Below are 25,955 nucleotides of genomic sequence, written 5' to 3'. Positions count from 1 at the left end.
ATTCCATCGAGCCGGCTCGATGCGAGCCTTCGAGCTGTGAGTTTTGCGGTCCACACAGTAATTATTACTCGATTTGGAGTATAACTATCGAGCAAAACCGTATGTGAGTACTTAGCATTACTCGCATGTAAGACATCATATTGTGTGCGAGACACAAACATAACAGCCTACGATCGAAACGACAATCGAATTATGAGAATCAGGCCCTGAGAGTACATGCGAGTGACTAAACAAGCCCGTCAGCTGTGATTGACAGTCAGGAATCAGCGTTAACGGTATTCCATGGGCCATTAATGTTGACGGTACAAAAAATATCAACGCGCGGCCTACTAGAGCGTGACCGGGCGAAATATTAGCGTGAATAATATCAGGTAGAGCTAACGAAAAGCCCATCACCAGGAGAGCATGTTCGAATCGAAATTGAAGACGTAAGTGGATAAAGTGGATAACTAACATTTTAGAACAGCCTTTCCCAAAGTGGGCGATAACGCCTCCTTGTGGGCGCTGAAGACCTAAAGGAGGGCGGTGTGAAACCTAGAAAAAAGACGTTGTGTAGAGGCTTTAATTTATAAGTAGGTGAAACAAAGGGGGGCCAAAAATTATATTTTTCTCAAAGAAGGCGGTAGACAAATAATTTTGGGAACCCCTGTTTTAGAACATAAGAGCAAATACTATTTTTTTCCCTTTGTACAAACTTACCTACCTACTTCTTAACCTAGCTTACATATATCTAGCTACACATAATGATGACATTGTTTTTATTTTAGATAATTTTCCCGTCTTAAAGCCTCCATAAATGAAATGCAAATCAAATTGTTAGTTACCCACTTCATCCACTTAACATCTTCAATGATCACAGAAAGACTTATCAATTATAATTTTACGTTCTATTTGTGAATATGTAGGGCATGTTTATAATGATAGGTTACATGTAAACTTGTTCACTGCCCAGTGAATATTTTCAATTAGAAAATGTGGTCACCGACTTTTGCTGATGGTACCTGTTTATACATTCAGTAATCTGCGTATAGATCGTTTTACACATGAGATAAAAGGATTTTACATTTCCAGCGTTTCGAATTGTTTTGATGAGTCACGTTATCAAATGTTTATTTCACAGGAGATCACTTATCTGTTAATGGTTGGGCAATGGTCTTTTGTTGAAATATTAACCCTTACAAAAGTCAACACTGTGTATGCCTACGTACGTCACAGTTACTGAATGTTTTGTCCTTGTCTACGTTGGAAACGTCGCTTGATAGACCAGTCACAAGGACGAAATTTTGTGTACCCAAAAATCCGTAGGTAAGGTAATAGGTTATACTTTATAGAATATAGAGTAATTTATTTACAAGAGAGAGAATTATGCTTACTTTCGTGTACCTAATATACGATTGAATACTCTCCCTTATACGTATTTATTTTTTTATACAAAAAGCATTCCTTCATTGGACTCAATAATGGGGTAGCATAAGTCGAGGCAGCGACGTAGACGAGCACAATAAGTCGTCAACGAACAATGACAGATCAGGGCATTGTTGTCGAGAAGTAGCCGTGTATGTGTAGTTTATGCTGTGTAGTCCTATAATACCCCATCTTAAAACTCTTAACGTACATGATACAAAATTGTATTACTACGAGACATAAACGGTAATATGAGTAATACGTATAGTAAATTTCATAATATGAAGCTTATACGATAATATGAGTAATACGTATAGCACATTTATGAAGTTTTACAAAAATTTTACGACTTGATGATGTTCCAAAAGATGTTTGGGTACTTGTAATTTTATGTAAAGTTTGTGTGAAAGTTTGTAACAGATATGACAATGCTAATACATAATACCTTTCTAACGATTCCTTAATAGAGAGACATCGAGTATGCCACATAGTCAAAAATAATAACTTATTTGTAAACAAGAATTAAAATGAAGAACCTTTACTAGCACCTTAAAGATTATCCATCAGGAAGATACGCAAAATCGGTAGAATATATAAATCGCATTAGGTGTGAAGAAAAAATATTAAGATAAAATGTTATTTAATAACACAAAATTTGTGTACAAAACTGATTCTTACAATTTCTGAAAAACAATTCGAGAATTTAAATGTTTTTGCTTCAAGTTAAATGCGGCCTTAATCACGGTTATCTGGCTTAGGCGATCAGACATTATATTTTCTGGTTCTTAATTTTAAATCTTGTTTAGGTTTCGAACTTAGCCGCACTCAGAGACGAATATTATTTACTTAACTAATGATGTTCTACTTATACAGATCTGTTACGTCCATACTATTTTCCGGCTTAAATCTCTTCCGAACAATTTTCAAATTCAAAATTGCAAACATTGACAAATTTGACAGATAAGTGAAACAAAAGATACGAAAAACCATTTACATAAAAGAGACAGTTCTATTTTTAAACATCGAATCGTATCGCTGTCTCTTTCTTCGCCTGAGCTATGACGAAAATTCGATTTTTTCCAGATTGTTCGAAAAAAAATATTGAAAATGTAAATAATCGAGGTATTTATTGCAATCAAGACATGTGGTAAGAGATTCCATGTGTTTTATTTTTTTTGAGTCATAATTGGTACATTTTCGAACCGCGCACGACGTCATTTTCAATTTATGTAGGTAAGACAAGACGCGGCACGTTCGTGACTGCGCTCGATGCAGACTAAACAACAGACGGCCCAATTGGGCCGTATTTGAATCTTCACAACGCGCGCGGTAGTAACATATCTGCTTTGAGTAGGTATTTCATCATTGTACTTAACTGTAATTAAATGAAGATTTTGACATAAGCCACACAATATATATAACAATATATATTTATAAGGCACAGAATATATATTAGTAGTACCAAACTAAGGACCTGTTTCACCACTTCCTGATAAATCCACCAATTAACTTGACAGATCAAGTATGGAGAATCTGTAAAAAAAGTTGTGAATAGCCTATTAGGCACTTTATCAGAAAGTGATAAAACAGGCCCTAAGTATATTTGCCAAACTCTTCATTAAATTGAATCATCATTAAATGACTCTGAAGTCTGAGTGCAGCCTTTGTATAAATCTGCTTACTAAAGCTAAGGCTAAATACTAATAAACTTACTAGCTTCAGGTACGGGGGTCACAGGACTTTCGGGTAGAAGGATTCCCTTTTGAACTAACTCATCTCTATTTGCACGGACGGATATCTTCCTTTCTAAAGCTGGGGAAAAAACAACAGTGAGTAAAATCTATTATTGTTACTTAATACTTATACAGTGTGTTATTGTAAACACCGTTATCCTTGAAATCATCAAATGAGCAAGTCAAAATGAACAACTTTTTCTATGAGAACAATGCTGGGAACTCAAAAAAAAAACATTTTCATACCCATACGGATGCTCGGATCGGTAATTTGTATGGGTATGAGCACGGATTTTTTTGAGTTCCCAGCATTGTTCTCCTAGAAAAAGTTGTTCATTTTGACGGGCTCATTTGATGGTTACAAGGATAGCGGTGTTTATACTAACATCTTGTATTGTAGCCTCCTTAATAAAACATCCGTACCTATCCGTACGGTATAGTTGATCAATGTTTTATGTTTGTCTGTCAAGGAAACTTTTCTTACGAATCAAGCCCGTCACAGACTTAGCTATAATATACATTAATATTTTTATAGCTAGGTATATTACTATATATTATTTTCTATACTAATTTTAGCGTGACTGCACACTCAGCTATAATATATATTTCTGGTAGCTACTAATTATAGTAGTAGTAAATATACCGTGCTAAAATATATATTAATATATTTTAGCACGGTATATTAATATATATTATAGCTAAGTCTGTGACGGGCTTCATACAAGTAAAAAAGTTAAGCTAAGTACTCGCATACGGTTTTGCTCGATCGAGCCATAACGTCGAGCAAAACCCGCGGCTCGGGACTTCGTCCACACATTCAGCATTGCTCGATAGTTTTATTCTAAATCGATATATTTAATTTCATCAAGCCGGCTCGATGAGAGCCTTCGAGTCGTCAGTTTTGCGGTCCACACAGTAATTATTACTCGATTTGGAGTAAAACTATCGCGCAAAACCGCTTGTCAGTACTTAGCATTAGGAGGTAAATCTATAAAACTACAAGCTTTGAATGTGTATGTCGTTATTGTTTACTACAAGTTGTGCATTATAACAGTAGAATGAAACAATAACATAATCTTATTTTTTTCGCACAAGGATAATTATCTGGGCGCCGCCGACCAGCATGGCGGAGTGATACATTAGCCGTATCTTATGACTTGTTATGTAACTATGACTCACGAATATGTATACCTACTTCTATTTGCATAATTATTACTTGAAACGCTGCGTTGGTGTTCAACTCAGTAATTAGAGACACACAACGAATAAGATAATTTTCGGTTGCAGCTACACATAAGATTTGGTATTAAATATTAAGGATATTTCATAACAGCTTTGAAAGCTACTGGTAGGTTGGCAGTTGGCACTAGCCTTCAAAGCTACCATGTAAATTCATAAAATCATGTAATGCCCGGTTCCTAATGTAAGCTTTATGTTAAGTTCATAGTATAATAATTTACGTTAAACCCCATTTATATATTTAATTATCTTGGTATCATCGCCAACGAGATACCTCACTCTCGAGATAATTAAAAACTACTCGTCTCATAATGTCAAAATCTCGACATTATCTCGACAAAACTCTAAAAAAAGGGAATTTCCTTAAATCATTTCGAGAAGGTAAACTTACTTCTAGATGCAGCCTCAAATTTCTCTGACTTCTTTTTCCGTTTCCACTTCCAGGGTTTAAACAGTCTGCCGAAGGCTGAGAACTTGGACTTGGGTCGCTCTGCCGGCGGCGTCCGGGCGCCCGACCCGAGGCTGTTCGTCCGCACTGCCGAGCCATTTTGTTTTTTAGCTGAAAATAAAATAAAAGGTTTTTTGAGTTCTATGTAAAAAGGTACTACTAGGGAATCTTGTGAGGGGTTAACATGGGCCGGCTTTTGCTTTTATATTAGTGAAATTGTCTTCTGAACTATCCCAATGGCAATTCGAATATATACACTTTTAAGCCTTCAAGCAGAAAAGGTGCGGATGTAGTCATCCGTAAAAACTATAAGTACCTTTGATACTAAATTCTCTATAGAACAAGACAATCTATGGAACACTTACGTAAATAAAATATACAAACGATAAATTATGCTTAGAAGTCTGGCCAATAATCAGGCAGATCTTCGGTATAGTGGTTCCGCAGCCTACTGACATCCGCAACAGTCACTAGTGTGGGTTAAACTTAATAGCGGTTTCAATGATATCATTATTTGTATCGTCCTTTGTAATTATGAAAGAGAAAGCATGATATTTTGACAATCAATTAACATTAACCCAAAGCGGTGCTAGCGAAATGATGTCTATGTAAAATTACAATAATAAAATGATAGAACTTTGTTATGTAATGCTACGTACTTTCTTAAACGTATATAAGATAGTTTTATGCATTCGGGTTTATAGAGCGTTTAGCTGTAAAATGTTAGATATAGAATGTAAACTAAACGATCATAATAGTTAAATCCATTTTATATAAAGATTATAAGCCCTTTACATGTGTGTAAAATATAATGTCGTCGTTATTAACTAGAGAAAATAAATGTTAAAACATCTTGATGTCTTATTAGAACTTTAGCATGTCCCTCGGACTCGAGATCACATCAAAGGGTTTTCGTGGTTGAATACCGCTGTCGATCCCGGCGACACAGGATGACACAGGAGATACATACAGCGGTGGGAATGTGTGGTGGGCTAAAGTTTAAATTTTTTAAACGGGTCTAAACCCGTTTAAAAAATAGTCTTATATTTTAAGTTAAACTTTACATTAACGCCAAGGGAATTACCTAATTGATATTACTACGCATTTCGCTCAACTGGGTTAATATAATTAGATAAAGGGTTAGTGACCTCGCGGCCTTACAACAGTCAATCCGAAATAACTATACCACGCCTTAACTGTCAGCCGTGTAAATGTACACAGGTAAAAGGTTAAATTCTAGACGGCAAAATAAAGGTTAGGTTACAAGTCGAAGCGACTAAAAACGGCAAATTTTAGACTAGATGACGCCCGCAACTCCGTTGCGCCTAAATTCGTTTATCGCGCGGGAATCGTACATTTTACCGGGATAAAAGTATCCTATATCTTTTCTCGGGATTCGAAGTATCTCCATTGCATATTTCAGCAAAATCGATTCAGTAGTTTGGCCGTGAAGAGGTAACAGACAAACAGACACACTTTCGCATTTATAATAATCGATTCGAGCTAGAGGAGTCAAAAACTTTGGGGGAGGCCTTAATACCCAGCAGTGGAACAACATATTATAATACTCTTAAAAACAGCAAAATAAGACGAACTTAATTTGTATTAGAATAATCTTACTCAAACTCAGTAATCAAAAGATAAAATATTGATACCTACAAATCTCGCCTGCAATTTTCCTTATCTCAAGTCAGTAAAGAAGTATTAGTAGAATAATAAACAAAGGATACTTTATTTCTAATTTGAATACAAGTTTATTCACCTGCCTGTTGCTTATAATTTCTCATGGGTAAAATAAATTAATACACTTACACAATAGTCCCTAGAAATAAAGAATAATAATATTGTGTTAAGTATTTAGATTATTATGATAAAGTCAACTCCAAACACAATATCTACTTATTCTTTTGCAAATTCCTAATTAAACACTACCTGTGGGCTGTGAGCTGTGGGTTGTGGCCTGTGAGTAAACAATGCTAGTTTAAGTTATAGGTAAGAATTTATCATACATTTTAAGATTAATTTTTATACCAGAATCTAAAACACAATAACATAACTACATTTATATATATAAAAATGGATTTTCAATTGTGTTAGTAACGCTAAAACTCTAAAACGGCTGAACGGGTTGGGCTAATTTTAGTCTTAAAATATTCGTAGAAGTCCAGGGAAGGTTTTAAAGTGACACGAAGTTCACCGGTACAGCTAGTTATAGATATTTATGACTATAAATCAAATTGTACCTAGTCTTTTTATGACTATCAAATATGTGAACTGTAAATAATTGCGACACTGTTTCCAAATAGTTTGTAGACCTTAATCGAGATACCGCGTTAAACACTTCTCTTCTATATGCACTCAGTGAATGACTAAACCGCGCGTTCGGGCGGTCGCATATAAATCGAACTCTCTGGCTGTTAATTTTGGTGACCCTACATGCATGGCTGGTACGTCGTGACTCTATTGTCAAGAATGCCCGCGCCCATCACAATCGCAGAACAGTGGACATTCACATTGGTACAGATAGCTTTCATATTCCCTTATTCAAGTCCATTCAATACATGTGGGTAATAATACAATCGAATGGGGACACCTGCTGAAGTATACTTTGGTTTTTGTTTTGTTTTATGAATTTTATTTTGTTTATTTTATCTGTATTGTAGAACTTATAATAGACTTATTAATTAAGTTGATCATGGTCAATTATGACGATAAATAGCAGGATTGAAGGCTGGCTCTTATTGAGACAGAAAGCCCTAGTCTCTATGAAAGGGTCAGGGATTTGGATTACGATCTTTGTCTCCCACTTAGGCCCGATTCGACCAAACTTGAAGTTACACGAGTATAACTATCATGATAATAATTTTACTCCTTTAATTTACTCTAGGGTATTATCGTTTGCATTTTACCAAGTTACTCAAAGAGTATGAAATAAAATGTCAATTATAGTTCACAATGACACCGACCGTGACAGTTGAACCCTGTTGTGCAACTATTATCAGTTTAATATTTACTCCACCAAAATAGCCCGTGTAAATATTTACTCCCGTGTAATTACCTCATTCTTGGATTAGAAGTTGGAAAAACGCAAAACCAGCTTACTCTTAGATTAGGAGACAGTTATACTCGAGTAAAATTTTACTTCATTTTGGTCGAATCCGCCCTTAGGAAGGTAAATTGGATTGGAGTTATAGAAAACCAAAGTTATTATTAAGTAATAATAATGTATCCTATAAGGCTTTAACAATTTTCTCTACGACCCGCGTATTACCTACTAGCGAAAAAATATTAATAAAAGATAAGCCTCCTCATATTATGTTTACCTGCACAACGTACGCTACGTGTTCGAGCATAGCTTTAGAATGTAGCCCTTTGTCAAACCTTTACATTAAAATAAGTTACAAAAACCCATCGCTGTTAATATAATGCCGTAAATAAGTGACAAGTGTTTGAATATGATGACAAATGCAACCTACAACAATAAAATTAATTAGGTATAAACATGGTAACAGGGTAAGTCCAGGCAATACAATTTAAGGTGACGCCTTGATAATTTGGTGATATCGATTTTTCTCAGCAATGACTAAAGCTAAGAAATTATAGTTCATGGTCAGTACTCATCATGTCTTTGTCTTTGAATTACCCATAGCATAACACGATTGGTCAACTTTGATAACACAGAATAATCAATCAAAAAGACCTATGTAAAAAAAGGGATTCCTATTTTGCCAACAGAGGAGAGTGATTTAAGCTTCCAAAATATGTACTTAAATTGGTTCAAGCATACACTTTAATTTGCCCATAGCTTATATATGAAATTTTTTTATGTTTTTTAAATTACGCGACAAAAACCATTTTATCGCTACCCTCTTTTCATTTTTGCTGTTCCTTGCTTGTTTTCTATAAGAGGCCAGGCCGGCCTCTTATAGAAAACAAGCAATCTAAAACATATCCAACTGCACGGTTTTCTACTTTAACGCGGCGTCACCTTAGCTTTACCTATTTTAATTTCATTCAATATTTTGCAATAGGATAAATTATAACATTGCTGCAATATTTTCACGCTACAGGCAGCACCGGCACAGAAAGTAAACAAAAAGTTTTGTTCGACACGTTTCTGTCAATATTCTAATATTTTGACATGTGCACAGTGCAACATGTCGGATTGGTGGGATTATTTACTGTATGATACTGCTAGCACAGCAGCAGCCCTCTGCTCCAACCTTTGCGTAATATTCCCTATTACGTCATAGTCATAATTCCAAAGACTGAACTTGGTACCGACTATAACATCGACTTTTAACGAGAAGTATTTAATGTGATGGAACATTTATAACTTATGATAGTTTTACGAACCTATAACCACAAATGGGTAAACTGGATATGAGTTATGACCCATTTATGATTAACTTGATAATGGTTTAGTTGTAATATAAGGTACTCTTGTGATGTTCGTAAGTTGTATGGTAGGTTCTATCGACCGAGCAATGAGCACCTAAAGTCTAAACTTAAACTTCATCCCTTATAGTTAGGGGAGCCCTAGAACATTTTTTTTTATTACTATCAAGCTAATTTTTTGTGAGTAGCTTCATTTTGATAAGACAAACAACATTTTTATTCGCGAAAAATCTTGAAAGTGGAGCTAACAGAGATAGAAAGTATTTCATACTTTGATTTGATGTTCCTAAAATATGGATTGTTCTATTTGTAGGACAATGTTACTCTTAAATTATATAACTACTAGCTGTTGCCCGCGACTTCGTCCGCGTGGACTTCAGTTTATAGCGCGCGATGTCAACAAAATTGGTGTCAAAAGCTTTTATAAAAAAACCCTGGTACCCCTTAAATCAATACAGCTGTGCAGTGTGCAAACAATAAGTACTTCATTTTTGTATGTTAAACTTTATATATTATGCCAAATTTTAAAGCTTATTTAGCCCCCCAATTACACAACTTTACCCATAAACTATTTATCATTGATAGTTTAGCCCCAATTTCACCAACGTCTGTTAGTGTTAACAGCTTGTTAAAATATCCTGTCTTCTCTTTCATTCATATGAAAAACGAAACAGCTAACGTGATACTAATTCGAGCATTAACTTTAACAGTCGTTGGTGAAATTTGGTCTTAAGGTTACGTCACTGCCTGCACAGATAAAGTACTGAGTTATTTAATACCGTAGAATAGATATAACAATCGAAAAAAATCGAGACTTAAATGTAAGATGATACCACCTCTTATAGAAAGACTTTTGAGCAAGCGTCAGCGCCATGTAGAAGACGCACGGCGCCATATGAACGCCATTATGAATTTTTTGAACAAATTTACGACCCTTACAACCCTTTTTTCCAGTAAAAAAGTAGCCTGTGTCCTTTCTCAGGCTTTAGACTATCAGTATACAAAATTTCATTACAATCGGTTCGGTAGTTTTGGCGTTTGGCGTGAAAGCGAGACTGACAGACAGACAGACAGACAGAGATACTTTCGCATTCATAATATTAGTACAGATTATGTGCACACTGCACAGCTGTTTTTGGGTATTTTGATTAATTAAGGGCCGCGCTACACCGGAATGGCAGCGGCGAGGCGAGCACTTTCAGCGCTGCCATTCCGGTGTAGCGCGCTGCGCGGCCCTAAGAGGGGTACCACTTACCAGGGTTTTAAAAAGTTTTTAAATTTGACACAAATTTTGTTGACACCGCGCACTATAAACTAAAGTCCACGCGGACGAAGTCGCGGGCAACAGCTAGTTATGAATAAAAACAATAATATATAATAAAGTAGGTATGATTAGTTCTGTTATAATAATGAAGTAAAAAATAAAGCGCCATCTGTTTTCATATATTAGAATTAAAATGTAAAAATATTTTCTGGATGGAATATAGGCCAACACAACACACTCGAACTCCTTAGAAATGCAGTAGGAGTTCTATAAGATCAGATAGATTGATTATTATTATAGCAAGTGATAATATTATTAAACATAATATTCTAACGTATTAAAAACTATAAACAAAAACATAATAACTAATAAGTATGATTAGTTCTATGTTACAACGAAGTAAAAAAATGCGCCATCTGTTGAATCGTATTAGAACTAAAATGTTCATTGCATCGCGTCGATATATTTCTGGATTTTTTATAATATTATACATAAAATATATTTAAGATTTTTGAAATATTATTTTAATACACATCCAAGACCCAGGAACATTGAAAACTTTTTGTTCCGCCTGCGGGACTCGAACCCAGGACCCCCGGGATGAGCGCTGGCCACGCGCAATGCGAAGTAATTTTCATCGATATTTTCATGGAAATAAGATATTTTCCCACATCAAAATGTAGCCTATGTCCTTTCTCAGACTCTAGAATAACTGTGTACAAAATTTCATTGCAATCGGTTCAGTAGTTTTGGCGTGAAAGCGAGACAGACAGACAGACAGACAGACAGACAGACAGACAGACAGACAGAGATACTTTCGCATTTATAATATTAGTATAGATTAACCTACCAATATAACTATTAACCTACCAATATACAAAAAATCAGCTGGTTAGGGTTCCGTTTTAGGGTACCGTAGTCAATCAAGTTTTGTTGATTACAGAACCCGACTTTTGGACTTTTTTGCTCTACATCAATAATAGCAACAGGTAAGTTCTTGAATTTTTCACACAATCCTTTATGTTTACTTTAATATTTAATAATAATATTAATATAAAATAAAAAATTACGAGGGGCTCCCATACAAAAAACACAAATTTTGTCCAAACTTTTATCTATAATGGTACGGAACCCTTCATGCGCGAGTCCGACTCGCACTTGGCCGATTATTTCTACATACTTACATAAGTAATCAGTAAGAAATTTATTAAAAAATCGATAATAATTTCTTATTTAAACTTGGTATCGTACACTACTTTTTTGAAGGTTCTACATTCTACAACCTTCAATTCAAAGAATTCGATTCATTCCAAAGTTGCAATGCGGTTCGGATGTTCCATTATTTTTAAAAAAGTTTGGGAAGTGCTCTACATTATACACGGACGATAGAGTAAACACGAAAACAGTAGTCTATAAGGTAGGTAGATGTGTAGGTACAAATAGGGTAGTCGGGTAATTAACTCTGATGTTTGGTTTACGCTTGTACCATGTAGAATGTAGATAGACTATAGAGTAACAGACAACAATGTAACAGAAAGCGTTAGTCATGTTTGATGTCAAACATCTTATGCTAAGTCAGGGTGTAAGCATATAGTGACTATTTAGCAATATAATATTATGAATAAAGGTAATCGTGATTCGTGAATACTCGTATATTGTTTTCTATAAGTATTTATGTGAAGCCATTATATTTCGACAATGATTAGCAATAATCCAGTCTGACACAAGTTGGCCTTACTCTACCAATATGCTCTACCTTCCATTAACATTACTATATGTCTTCTCTCTCTTATTTCTTCTCTTCTTATTTTGTAACAGCCACCTCATTAAGTTGCCAAAATAGAAGAATTTCCTATATCTATCAAAAGAACTCTACACTACCTAATTTTAACTCTACTTACAAAAAAATCCTACTTGCAGTACTGGCCTTATGTGTTGAGGTAAACTTCATATAAGATGGTGTTGGCCGCTCATATTTTAGAAGATGTTTATTTCTATGTTTCAGATATCAATCTAACACTGGTTAAAATGGAACACTGTCTAATGTCGAAAGAAAACCTATATACGATTTATATTATGTACTATCGAGGAAGTTGATTCCTATGCAATTGACCATATATTATGTCTATGCAATTGACAGACCAACGTTATTTGGTCGAATATGTCAATTCAATGTTAATTGTGATCTGTCAGCTGGGTTTGATGTAACGCGACCAAACTACATAAGGTACCATTCGGATCTGCGAGGCAAGCGTACGGCGTCACGCGTAAGCGACCGGTCGCTTGCTGCGGAGCAGCAAATAGCTTACCAGTGTCCGCGACCGCGTAGCCGCGACCGACAAAAATTTAATTAAAATGATACTTTATTGACATGATTATAGCTATCATTTTTGTCTAAGTCATTAAGTAGTATTATAATAACCACGTGGCCAGCGTCGCTTGCCGCAGAGACCCGCGGCATGCAAGTGCGCCGCGTAAATAAGTACATTTGAACAAAATGCAACATTATTAAGAGGAGTCCACACCGCCCTTTTTTCCATACAAACGTTGTCCCCTGTTTCCTCCCTGGATAATGCTAGTAGATTTATAATTTTTTTCCTGAATATCTACGGCCACTAATACAATGTCCCTATGTTTTCTTTTTTTTTCATAATTTAATTATTAAATAAGATATGAACGTTCAAAAACCCAAAAAAATGGCCAGATTTTCCGCTGCGTCCAAACGTCTAGAAAACAGATTTGGCTAGATTATACATAAAAAAGCAAAACATAGGAACACAGCTCAAGCCTTTTTTTAATCTTTAATGAAAAAAGTACTTAAATCGGTTAAGTTTTGGAGAAGGAATCAGGGGACAACGAATCGTTGATTTTCTGGATTTTCTGCAGTTGTCTCTATCGCGTTCTGCGGTATAGGCTTGAGGTAAGGAAGACAGCTATAGATATTACACGTACTTTTTTTTCATTTCTCTAGCCCCTGGTGTATCCTCTTAACTACGTTACTAGGTAGCATGTTGCGATCTACAATTTTGTGATATTGTGCGCAGACAGAAGCTTTGACCATTTTTCCACCATAACTACGAGTGTAAACAAAACAATAATTGTGAATTATTTTACAATATTATGGCAGGGAATTTAGTATTAAGGGAAGAAATTATCCAAAAACTGTTGGCAGATGAAGAGGATAACGAAATTATTTTGTATTTTTTATCATTTCCGGAAAAGAGGAGAAAGGTTGACCCTATTTTTACGTCGCGGGTCGAAGAGGGATGCTACAATATACTCATTGCACGTCACTTAATGTGTAATGAGGAAAAATTTAGAATGTATTGCAGACTAAGCCACGAGCAATTTTATTTTGTTCTAAGTTTAATAGATAACGACATTAAACCAAAAGAAAAGGCACATCAATCATTAGCAGTTCCGAAAAGCTTCTTATTTGTTTAAATTTGTTTAAGGTTTATTTGTTGCCCGTGACTCCGTCCGCCGTGGACTTCAGTTTCGCATGGTGTTTCCCGTTTCCGTGGCAATGCCGGGAATCGAGATAAAATGAAGCCTACATTACTGCAAATTTTCCTCAGAATCCATCTAATAAACACAATTCCCAAAGCTTTGTATAACCTTTGACCTGTCCCCCGTTACTCCCCTTAAAAAGTAGATTATGTCCTTTCTCAGGCTCTAGACTATCTGTGTACAAAATTTCATTACAATCGGCTCAGTTGTTTTGGCGTGAAAGCGTGACAGACAGACGGACAAATACTTTCGCATTTTATAATATTAGTATGGAAGTATAGATTACTATGAGAGAAGTAGTTGTTATAATAATATTATAGTTCATACCTACATTCTTTGATACCTCCATGGCTTATATTATACGAAAAATTTTATTTTCGGTTTAGATATGATTAATAACCTATCGGCGTGTTTCTAGATAGAATACCTACCACAGCTGCCCTGCGGCTGTCGCGGTACTGCTATCGACGCGACAGGGTCGCGCTCATCGAAATTTGCCGCGCCACGCCCACCGGTCTCGTGTCGCGCGTCGTCGCGGTAATCGGAATGTCCTCCATATAAACACATACAAAGCAGTGGCTTGGCGACAGGCTCGGGTCGCGGGTCGCGGACATCGGTATGCTATTTTACGCGGCGACGGTCGTCGCGGTAATCGGAATGTCCTCCATATAAACACATACAAAGCAGTGGCTTGGCGACAGGCTCGGGTCGCGGGTCGCGGACATCGGTATGCTATTTTACGCGGCGACGGTCGTCGCGGTAATCGGAATGTCCTCCATATAAACACATACAAAGCAGTGGCTTGGCGACAGGCTCGGGTCGCGGGTCGCGGACATCGGTATGCTATTTTACGCGGCGACGGTCGTCGCGGTAATCGGAATGTCCTCCATATAAACACATACAAAGCAGTGGCTTGGCGACAGGCTCGGGTCGCGGGTCGCGGACATCGGTATGCTATTTTACGCGGCGACCGGTCTCTCTGTCTCGCGATCGGTCGCCGTGATTGTTTAGTCCTCCATACAACTTCATAGTGAGCAGTGGCTGATTGGGTCGCGGGTCGCGGCGACCCGCTGCATGCTGCCTTGATCCGAATCATACCTTTAGGTCCCCGATTTGCATAGGAATCAACTTCTCTCATAGTACATAGCTTTTTATTAATTTCACATAGTACTTCATTCCACGGGAGTCGAATTAGGATAGTAAACGACTCGCTGTAAATTTCTGCTGCACCGAAAGAAATATAATCGTTGTACCAACAATTATCTAGACGGCCTCTACATTCACAATATAGCTTGTTTATTTCTCACGCGTCCCACGGACTCAGATCTATCAAATATGAAATGACTGGGGCGGACTAATTAGCGCCACAGCTACATACATCCTTCCTAAACATTTTAACATGCTTGAGAAAAAGAAACTAGCTTAGCATCATTATTTTAATATTAAATATAAATCATTTAAAAGTTTTTAATGCGCTTAGCAAAATATTTTTTGGGTACACATTTCAAAGAACTGTGTGCACAGACTTACAGAAGATAAGAAATAAGCTAATAATAAATAAGAAAGTAAGATAACAAATAAGCCTCTACATATTTTCAATCGCTTGTTTTGTCCATCACGAGCCAATGTGAAGAAGCCACATAAGAGGAAAAGAATATAGGCAAGTGTTGACCACAGACTAGAGATCTAGTTGTTTTAAAAAACCGTATTTGAATTCGTCTTGGCCAGGTAAGTCTTAGGACAAATTATGCAGACATTGTTTAAGGATAATCGTAAAAGCGACGCAGATCGTCAAGGCATGCATACATAAGCAATGCGACTTCGTATAAATATCCGTAGACTACGTGACTGGTATCTCAAATTATATTTGACGTGGATTGTTCCAACTACAGAACACATAGAGCGATACTAGACAGTGTACGAGAATATTGAAACGACGCAAGAAGTCAAAAAATTAACGCGCATATTTATTAAAGACAACTCCATCTTACATCAAGAAAACTTTTAGATACATTTTCAAAACGTTTGCAAGATAAGTCTAATTTGAGACAAGGCACACACGTGATGATTGCAATAGGATATACCTAATATTACTGCAGTGTTTTCACTCTTGAACATGGGCGTACCCAGGTTCTGGGCCGGGGGGGGGCAAATTACACAGGTCATAGTAGGTAGTTCCCGACTCCCGTTGATTGTAATCCCATGTAGATTGTAATTTGTAGGCTACATTACTGCAAATTGCAAAATTTGCACGACAGAGGTGTTTCCGCGGTACGCTTATTTCAAACTTCAATGTTCACTTTACAGACAGACAGACACATAAAGGTGGCCATACACGGGACAATTATCGTAACGATTTATCTCCTCGATGTTAAAATCGAACGACAAATTGTACGTGTGTAGCAATATCGCTAATGATTTTACGTTTAAAAGATCGATTGGACGATTTTCTTGACGATCGATCGAAACGACAAATTGTCCCGTGTATGGGCACCTTAACACATACAACGCCCCTGTTTAAGCGTAGGAGGTTAAAACTATATAGGAGGTAAAAAGCTGGGAAGAGGGGTTGAAGTCGAACATCAACGATCAACTATTTTCAATGCTTCCAGTAGCCGTAACAGGGAGCTTCAGCCTTCATCCTTACTACCTCCTATAGTAACACGTTTGAGCAAGCGATAGCGCGATGTGGACTGCCCCAGTAACTTACTAAACAAACGTTTTGTTCAACGTCTATCAACATTTACTGTAGACTGTAGTTTGTAGTGCTAGTAGCTCCTCCGACCTTCGCGTAAAAAACAAAGAAACTTCTTAAATAATGACAAAAACCGCCAAAAACAACAAGCGACTAACTTCAATGCAATGTTTGCCTTAATTATCAAAATGGGTTACTATCTTTGTTGATGCCACATCTGTCGTGATAACAGTTAAACAGTTCAGCAAATAAATTAACAATTTATCTGCGAAGCGTCTCGTCATGTATGCTTGTTTAACGTGAAGGACGTTAGTTCAGTTAGTTTTAGGAATTGGTTATTCTTTTCAGGAAATTCTACGATGCCTTACTTTTACCGTTTGTTTTATTTTGATCTTCTAATTCACAAATCTTACCTATACTGTATAGCTTTTATTAAAAGTTTTAACAACAGCATTTGTCGTACTAACAAAAAGTTAAGTCGTCATTGAAATACCACAAACTATGTATTTCTAGTTTCTTGGCTTCTATTCATATTTACGAATGAAACCTTATGTATGCCTGACGCCTAATCCATGTTTTAGGCTGATAATTCTACTTTAACAACCTTTATCATTGTACAATAACAGTCACCAGTATCTTGATCTTGAATTTAGAGGAAACTTTTCGCTACAGGGTCGAATAAGACTTCCTAGAATTACGGCGAAGTCATTTGATCATGTCAGGGATTGGGTACCCCTGTCGCGATTAATCAGTGTCTTCGGGTACAGTTAAGATGAAGCCATGAGTCAGGCCAAAACAATACTGGTCAATGGCCCAAGTGCTAAGGCCGATGAGATCAACAATATGCCTGCCAGTGGTGGGCGGGGACGGTACAAAAACTAATCCATTGTGTTCTTATACGTTTTAGTTTTGATCATGTAAAGCTGGCCTACAGCTGTAGACACCAATAATATGGACTATAGTCTATAGAGCTTAAAGATATAATATAACTAGAAGTAGATATGTATTGAAATATTTTTAAGGCTGTTCATTGTGTATTGTCCGTACTTGTTTTTAAGATATAAGGCCTAAGTAGATTAGATAATAATTAAGGTTGTGTGTTATGTTACTTGTACTATTATCTATTTTGTGGTTATGTTATGTTGGTCCCAAATTCCCAATGTAAAACTTAAAAGTAGCAAATGCAACAGATTTAAATTTAGTATTGTCATTGGAATACAATACTCGTATTAGTACAGTGTAGACTATGAACTTATGAGACACGTGTCTTCTAATATTTTATTAACCGTTACTCAAAGGCCAGTCTTGATTTCTCAAAGTCTTAGAACACTTTGAGAAAAAGCAAAGTACGAGCTCGAGGGCGTATGCAAACGAGACCGTTTTTATTTCGGGAATAAAAGATAAATTGTAGAGCAAACTTTGACACTAAGGGACACGAGATCCATCTTGAACTAGTCACCGAATTTATGTTCGTAGTAAGAAATATTATTCACAAGGGAACATAAAATTTGATTTATTTTACGTCTCTGGCACTTTAATATTTGTATATAATCTAGGTTGCTTTTTACTTGCTACCTCTAAAGCCTAATTTAAAAATAGAAGCGTCTACTTAGAAAAATATTAAATTCTGCGTCTACGCGTACTTAAATATTTGCATATAAGAATTGCAAAAAAATGTTTTTGAAAAATATTCGGATTTTCGGTTTTTTTCATCCTCAAATCCGGATTATCCGAATAATCCGGATTTTTTGTAATTTTTAGAATATTTTTGATAAATAGCTTTAAATGTGAGTTATTTTCTTATTATTTCTTTACTTAACATTCATTTTAAAAGTGCAAAATAAAAAACGTCTTAAAATATTATCATTTTTCATAAGTTAGCGATTTTCACATGGGTGTAAAAAGGAAGAGAAACAGTATCTGGTACTTAAAATATTATTACCAACTTAATTAAATACCTTGATTTTTTTAACTATGTATTTAAAAATGTTAAATTTTAGTTAACAAGAAAATCCTAAGCAACCTCCGCTTTATCCATGACTTCGTAATTTTTGCGCCTACATCCGTCAGCCGCACATCATCAAATTATGCTCCAAGATCTGCAAGCCTAGAGGTGGAACTTATAAAAAATAGTTCAAAGACACAAACAATGATCTACAGTATCGAGGTAGACGAGCAAGGAATTCACTATGTCAACGAGTACCTGTACTTGGGCCAATTATAGTTCTACGAGGATCTGATGGCAAAAAGTGAGAATTGGAATTGACTCTAGCAATACCGGGGTAATTGGAATAAAACATTTTCATCCTTTTTTTTCTTATAGCGGCTGATTCTGTGTGTTAACGTGCAAATATAAAAATTTATCCAATGACGTGATCATTGGATAAATTTTTTAAAAATCTGCCATCCAAATTTGCCATCAGATCCTGGCAGACCTATAGTTTCTTATGACAACAGAAAGGCAAAAAACTGGTCCATGAAGAATGGTGACTTACCATTCTCCCTGAAACGCATACTTGTTTATATGTGTATTTCACTCGTCATAACCAACGATGCGCAAACTCTATCATTGGCCGATTTACGATTTACAAAACTTTCAACTCGGGGTCTGCCAAAGAGCAATAGAGCTCAAGTCTTAACAAAACAAAAAAAAAACTTAATGTCTCCCAAACTAGAATCAGAGACATAGGAATCAAGACGGCCAAGCTAAAGTGGCATTGGGCTGGTCACGTTGTCTGCATAAATCTAGGCTGGATATCGACTGAGTGGATATCTAAAGATAGCGCTATGCTTTGGAGGTGTTTTTTTTCCTCCGAAGGCAGATCACTGTAATCCTGACGTTACGACGATCCTTGAGGATCTAATTGTGACTCCTTCATATTAGAGTACCGTCCCCAACCCAGTGCTGCTCATCAATTTAACGATGTGATTGGGATTGGTGCCACAGTTTTCCTCTTTAGTAAATTAGGAGAGTTTTTGCTCTGTAGTAGGGGAGTAGAGTCAAGTAGAAGGTGAATAGGTGTGTCACAGAATCTGCAGATCGTAATGCTATTAACACCTATCCTGTAAAGGTGCTTGTTGAGTTTACGTTGTCCAGTTAGGCTTCTGGCAAGGATTCTATTTTTTCCTTACTAGCCAACTCGTCAGCGGTTACGTTACCATTTACCAATGAGGAACCAAGGATTGCGAAGACTTTAAAAACTGCCGACTGCGGCGCCTTTGCCCAGCAGTTGGATAGTATATTTATATTTAGGCTATTGCACAGAATCTTATATATTTAAACGAGCAATTCTTATATATATATATTGAAATCTCGGAATCGGCTCCAACGATTTTCATGAAATTTAGTATATAGGGGGTTTTGGGGGCAATAAATTGATCTAGCTAGGAATCATTTTTAGGAAATGTCATTTTATTCGTGTTTTATCGAATACCGAGCAAAGCTCGGTCAAATAGCTAATGATGACTTAAAATAATAATTTAAACTTTAAATCAACATTTCGTTATATTATAAACTTACTATATTCCTTTATTTAATTAGACATAATCACAAATCAGCATTGGTTACGTAAACAATGATAATTTATATGTCCTTATTTCTTTTAAATAAAATGAAAAATGTAAAGAAATGTAATTACAACCACCAAATAACTACACAATGGAATATTAGACATACGAAATTCCGACTTTGGCACGTGTAGACAACTCAAAGTGTGATAGCGCCTTTAAACAAATGTCAGATATTACACGACACATTTTAATTGATTTTATATTAAGTGAAAGCTTCTATTTCATAATTTTATCTACTATTCGAAAAAACCGAAAATCCGGATTTTGAAATTTAAAAATCCGGATTTTGCAAAGACCCAAAAAATCCGGATAATCCGGATATTTCGGATTTCGAAGTATCCGGATTGCAAACCCTATTTGCATATCTAGGTGGCAATTTCTCTGGGTCTCTATTTTAAAATAACAGCGTCTATTTGGTTACCTAAATCTTTTGTAGATTCGTCACAAAAACTGATTATAAATCTGACCCATGCCTGCTTCGTTTGCGGCAATTGACAGACAAGGTAATTTTTTCAGAGTTTTTGTACGTATTTTTGAATACGGAACGAAGATTACCTGTTAGTTTTTTTTGTAATGATAAAAACAGATTGCATGGTCCGGGTCTCATGTAACATCGCGTGACAACCTGAAATCTCCGAGTGCTGAGACCTTGTATCCGACGATCAAACCGAAATAACATTGTCATTATCCATTGTATTACATTTTAACTAGTTTCGTACCTATTGTGTCTATGCTATATGAAGTAGGTATATTGGAAGTATATTATGACAATAACCGAGATGAAAAGCTATTTAAAAATATTTTTAGCGCACATAAGTACACTTAAAATGTAAATTGTATTCTGCACATTACTCTGCCATGCGAAACAGCAAGAAAGAATTCTCTGCAAAATGATTTAAAAAATATAAAAATAAGTAATATAAAAATATAAAAATAATCTAAGGTATTTAAAAATATACTTAAGTACTCAATCAATTTTAATTATTTTTACAAAAAATATATTTTGAAAACAGCAGCTGTTGGTTAATTAATAAAAAGTAAAACATAAACAGAATTAATTTAGTATCTTGCCAAGGTTTTGGTGTACCGTGTAAACGACCTTTTGACAGTGACGTTTATTTATTCAATGCAGCAAAATTATAAATATTTTTTCGACTTTGATCATAAGAAGTTATTATAACATTAAAAAGGTATAGGTAGTAACATATTAAAAGAAAATGCAGCAACAATTCCCTAATAGAAGAAAATAATTCAGAGAGAGAGAGGTAGAGCTAGAGAGTAGAGACTATAAAGATTTGAGGTTATATGGATAGTTCAAATAACGTATACTTATGGCGTATCTACTCTACTTGATCAGGAAGCGATCCTTTTAGATATTTCGATGCATAATCTAGTCGTATCGGTCATAAAACCGCCTCAAACCACGCGAGCTTCCTACAATATTGAATAAAACACTGGAAAGGTAAGTAATTAAATTAGCTAGCCGGAGCCACAATATCAGTTTAGTCGAGCCGCTCGGTATTGAGGATGTTATTAATTTTCGATAATAGCAGTTTCTGATAGATATTAATAAACGTTATCATGTTAAACTGTAAACGCCGAAAACCACATTTTTTACGCTACAAAATGATTCTCTACTTATTACGCAGCAGCGAGTAATTAGTACCAAAACGAAGCGTATAATAGTGCATTGTTTACGAGAATTGAATAACAACAAAAACAACAAACCGGCAACGGCGGCCACTTCTTTAGCGCCGACATGAAGAAAGTCGGTAAGAGACAGCGAGCTCGCAATGAGCTGCCGGCGCTCTTGGAAATCCAGTTGGTCGAGACTGTTGGTCCTGGTACCGCGCACCGCCTGGATGGGCGCGCCTAGAGACATATCAACTACACATAGCCATCTTGCACGCACATTTCCATAAAATAACACCAAGCCAGGGGCACTGCACTGGTTCGATCACATAAACAAAGACACGCGCGACGGCACAACGAAACACTATACGTACATAGTACCTGTGCCGCGGGGGACGCGCAGCGGCGGACTGGCGCGCGGGCCGAGACGCGCCGCCCGCGTGGTGGGGGCTCGTCTGTCGCCCCTGCACGTTGCACTCCACTCGTCTTGCTCCTCGGCCCGTAACAACCGCTACACTGTGGAGCGCTCCATGAGACCCGCGATGACGTCACACTATTACCTCGCTGGATTATGTACCGACAGCCGACGAACCGACCGTGAAAATCGTTCAACTTTTGCTTTTAAGCTATTAGCAGGCGATTCGTGGTAATTGAAGCTCCGCGTCTCCGTCGATTCCATAACCTAACCCAACAGTCCTAGTTCCTACAAACGAAATGCGATACGGAAACCATAGTAGATCAGAGTTAAATCGTCGAGGCAAATGGGAGCGAACACAAGAAGCACTTCAATCGAAACCACAGCTCGGGTAGAGTCATTGATATTCGTTGCACATCATTTAACCTGCAGGCGGTCGGCGCTCGCAATCGACGCACACAACAATAACGTATAGCGAGTAATTATTCCCGGTGCAGCGACCTCTCGGCATCGGCTTACCTCACGTCGAACCCCAACCACCCCACATGCACCCTCATTCGTCACCGCTCCTGTCTACTTCAGAATAAATCGCTTCGCATCTATTACACCTTAGTCTTTGCGATAGTTCGAAGAAGTGAAGCCGCTAATTTTCATTTATTAAGTTAATTCGCATGTCCAATTTGGCACAATCTAAATCTAATTATCAAAACTACTCAAATCCGGTGTACATTAATAACTTATAAACATGACACGCAATATCCTCGAATGATATCGCCTCAGTATCCGAGTAGAAGAAACTGCAACATTCTTGAATTTAGTACTAGCACAAAAATCCGTCCGAAAACTCTCTATATTAGAGTCTGCTCCACACTCTACGTTTTAGATATGGTTGTTTTACGTGAAATTTTCATCAGTACATGGTGACTTAAGAGGAAAAGCTAACACCGTTTTTCCATACAAACATATCCCCCTATTTTCTCCCTGGGCATTGCGTCTAGACAAATGATTTTTTAATACAATATTGGGATCTGTTAAAGCTATTATATACTATAACGTAGAGGGTTCGATTTTTTCTCAATTTACAAATAAATAAAAAATCGCAAAAAAATGATTGCCCCATACCCCGCCAATCCACCGACCATAAAACAAATTTGAAAGATCTTTAAGATAAAATAAAAACGGAGAGGCGTAGACTCACTCCTCCTGAAGATATTTTTAAAAAAATTAGATAGGCTCTATTTTGAAGGAGGAATCAGAGGACTACGTTACCTCGATTTACTGTATCTGTCTCTATCACAATACACGTGCCGGCGTAGGGTGAACCGTGATGGCAACAGTTTCTTAATTTAAATTCTTCTGCACCCGCGTTCCCTCTTAAAGAAGCTGCCAAATCTTTATATAACAATAGCAACGGTTATGTAAAAGATTTAGGAGAGCCTTCGGCTTGTACTTGGAGTTACGAGTTATTACTATTCCGGCCGCGTCGAAAGTCGCTGAAGAAATGCGATCTTGAAATTATTATTTCCTTAAACAGTCTTACTTTGGAGGACAATACGACTTACGAGGCTTTAGTGAAATCTTATATATAAAATTCTCGTGTCACAAATGTTAGGCCGCGTACTCCTCCGAAACGGCTTTACTGATTTTAACCAAATTTTATATGCATATTCAGTGGGTCTGAGAATCGGCTACTGGGTACTTTTTAAATTGATTAGTGTATTTATTGATTAAATAATAGCAAATTATTACAACTCGAGGCTGACGGCGACTATTGTTTGTGCGACGGGATAGCGATAGACGTTGCCATGGTGACATACTTATTTAGTCACTTCAATAAAATAATACGGGCGAAATACTTTATATAGCAAAGAAACGTTTGCCGGGACAGCTAGTAACATTAGAAATAGAATAAAATCCCATGTTATTTATTTTAATTCGCAAAAATATACATAGAGACATACCGTATTAAACATCATACAAACTCTCAAATTTTAGTTCTGTAATAATATGTGAGAATTAAAGAGAACATTGTCACATTAAAGATTTTTTAAGCTGTGAAAGCAACGCAGCAAAGTTAGAACAACTTGCTGGTTAGGTTTTTCCGTATAACATTTCACAGTAAAAAATGACAAAAGTCATGGTCTTTTTAGTGGCCTTTACGGTCTGATAGTGGTGACGGACAAGTTTTTCAGCAGCTAGAGAGAAAAGAATTATTGTTGAAAGAGAAATCAACTCCTAACGTCAAAGATTTAAAAGAAACACGAGAATTAATGAGCCAATATTCAACTCAAATGATAAAATATGAAACAGACAAAACATGTGATGAAATCGTGAAGACAATCATGAATTAGCCCTTATTTACAATTTTCATGTAATATAACTTTAGGAGTTATAAAAAGTAGATTGCTTGTATTGTAAAAAATATTCTCCTTATCCGGACTTTGCTCTACAGGCCCGCATCTCTCTGTACTAAATCTCATCACTCAACAAATAACAACCATTTATCGATCAGTGGAATCGAAAAGTGGCGCTTGGGTATCATGTACCTAATTGTTATAAAAACCTTTTTATGAATTATGTATTATATTTACATATTTTTAAAGTAATAAAGCTAATGTATGTTGCCTAATGCCTTGTCCTTGCATCTTCTTTTTACTTTTCCCAATTTGATTGTAAAGAAATGCTTTATGTGCCAACTTTCATAATGGAAGTGTTTGCGATACCACTAAAATATCTAAGCTTCTCCTTTCACTACATGTGTTTGATTTCAATATTAATATTGTATTGAGCGTCTTATCTTTTATCAATATGTTAATCGATAATATTAAACATCATTGATCAATTATATTTTATCGATTCCAAATTACACAAGTATTAGAGCATAACTCTTCGTTTATCCAGCTCAATGGGAAAAGGCATGGACAAATGCCCTTAAGTATTAAAAAAAGTTGAATAATATACAGTTTTGTAAAACAGTCGTTCACGTTTTTGGAATTTAACTAACTACATTATGACTATTAACATCAATTTGAATATGTGAACTAACTATTGTTACTCTTGAATCTTGAGTCTTGATTTAGAACAAACAAAACACTTACAGCTATTTTTGTCACGTTTCGCATCATCCACAACCCCACTTTCACTGCGAGTATCATCGTCAATCGGCCTATGTCTAAGAGTCTGTTTTCTCACGGACAAGTCGTCCATTTCGGTGGACCAAACTATACACCGACTACAATAAACATATTCTGAACTTCAGAGATGACTGTATATAGCAAAATAATGGTAACAACTAAGACAACACGCATTCTATAGATTAGATAAGAGCTGATAGCGTTACTTATCGCAGGGTTCTTAGCGAGAAACATTGATATGTGCCTACCTATTAAAATACAAGTGAATACGAAAATTACCATTAAATCATGTTGCGATAAAACCTATTCTTTTACTGATTAGAGTTTTCCGGTTTGTGTCATCATGAGCGCGATTACTTTTATAACTAATTTCTTTCAACGATCAAAGGACTGATTCCCGAACTCGGGTAAGAATTTGTTTTTTCGTAAATATTATCTTATCTTGAGGTTAGAGACAGTTATTTTTAAATTTTCCAAATGATAAATCATCAGAGTGGATTTTTTCAATTATTT

The 25,955-nt window shown here is 36.3% G+C and overlaps 1 protein-coding gene across 11 annotated transcripts in view; it reads right to left on the bottom strand.

The window, feature by feature from the left end:
* LOC121731747 (phosphatase and actin regulator 4) overlaps window positions 1–25,955 on the bottom strand; it is a 64,379-nt gene that overhangs the window by 31,546 nt on the left and 6,878 nt on the right. For 7 of the 11 annotated variants that reach the window (XM_042121336.1, XM_042121337.1, XM_042121340.1 and 4 more), the window contains 2 exons: window positions 4,768–4,935; window positions 3,118–3,216 (listed from right to left, as the gene is read on the bottom strand). In XM_042121336.1, coding sequence (XP_041977270.1) covers window positions 3,118–3,216; window positions 4,768–4,935 — 267 coding nt within the window. Of the gene's footprint in view, window positions 1–3,117; window positions 3,217–4,767; window positions 4,936–21,989; window positions 22,324–25,406; window positions 25,570–25,955 lie in introns of those variants that run through there. The other 4 variants (XM_042121344.1, XM_042121348.1, XM_042121345.1 and 1 more) reach the window with 3 other exon arrangements.

This window comes from Aricia agestis, chromosome 11, assembly GCF_905147365.1.
Source record: "Aricia agestis chromosome 11, ilAriAges1.1, whole genome shotgun sequence".
Taxonomy (NCBI): Eukaryota; Metazoa; Arthropoda; class Insecta; order Lepidoptera; family Lycaenidae; genus Aricia; species Aricia agestis.
This window is presented reverse-complemented; position numbering and strand designations above follow the sequence as displayed.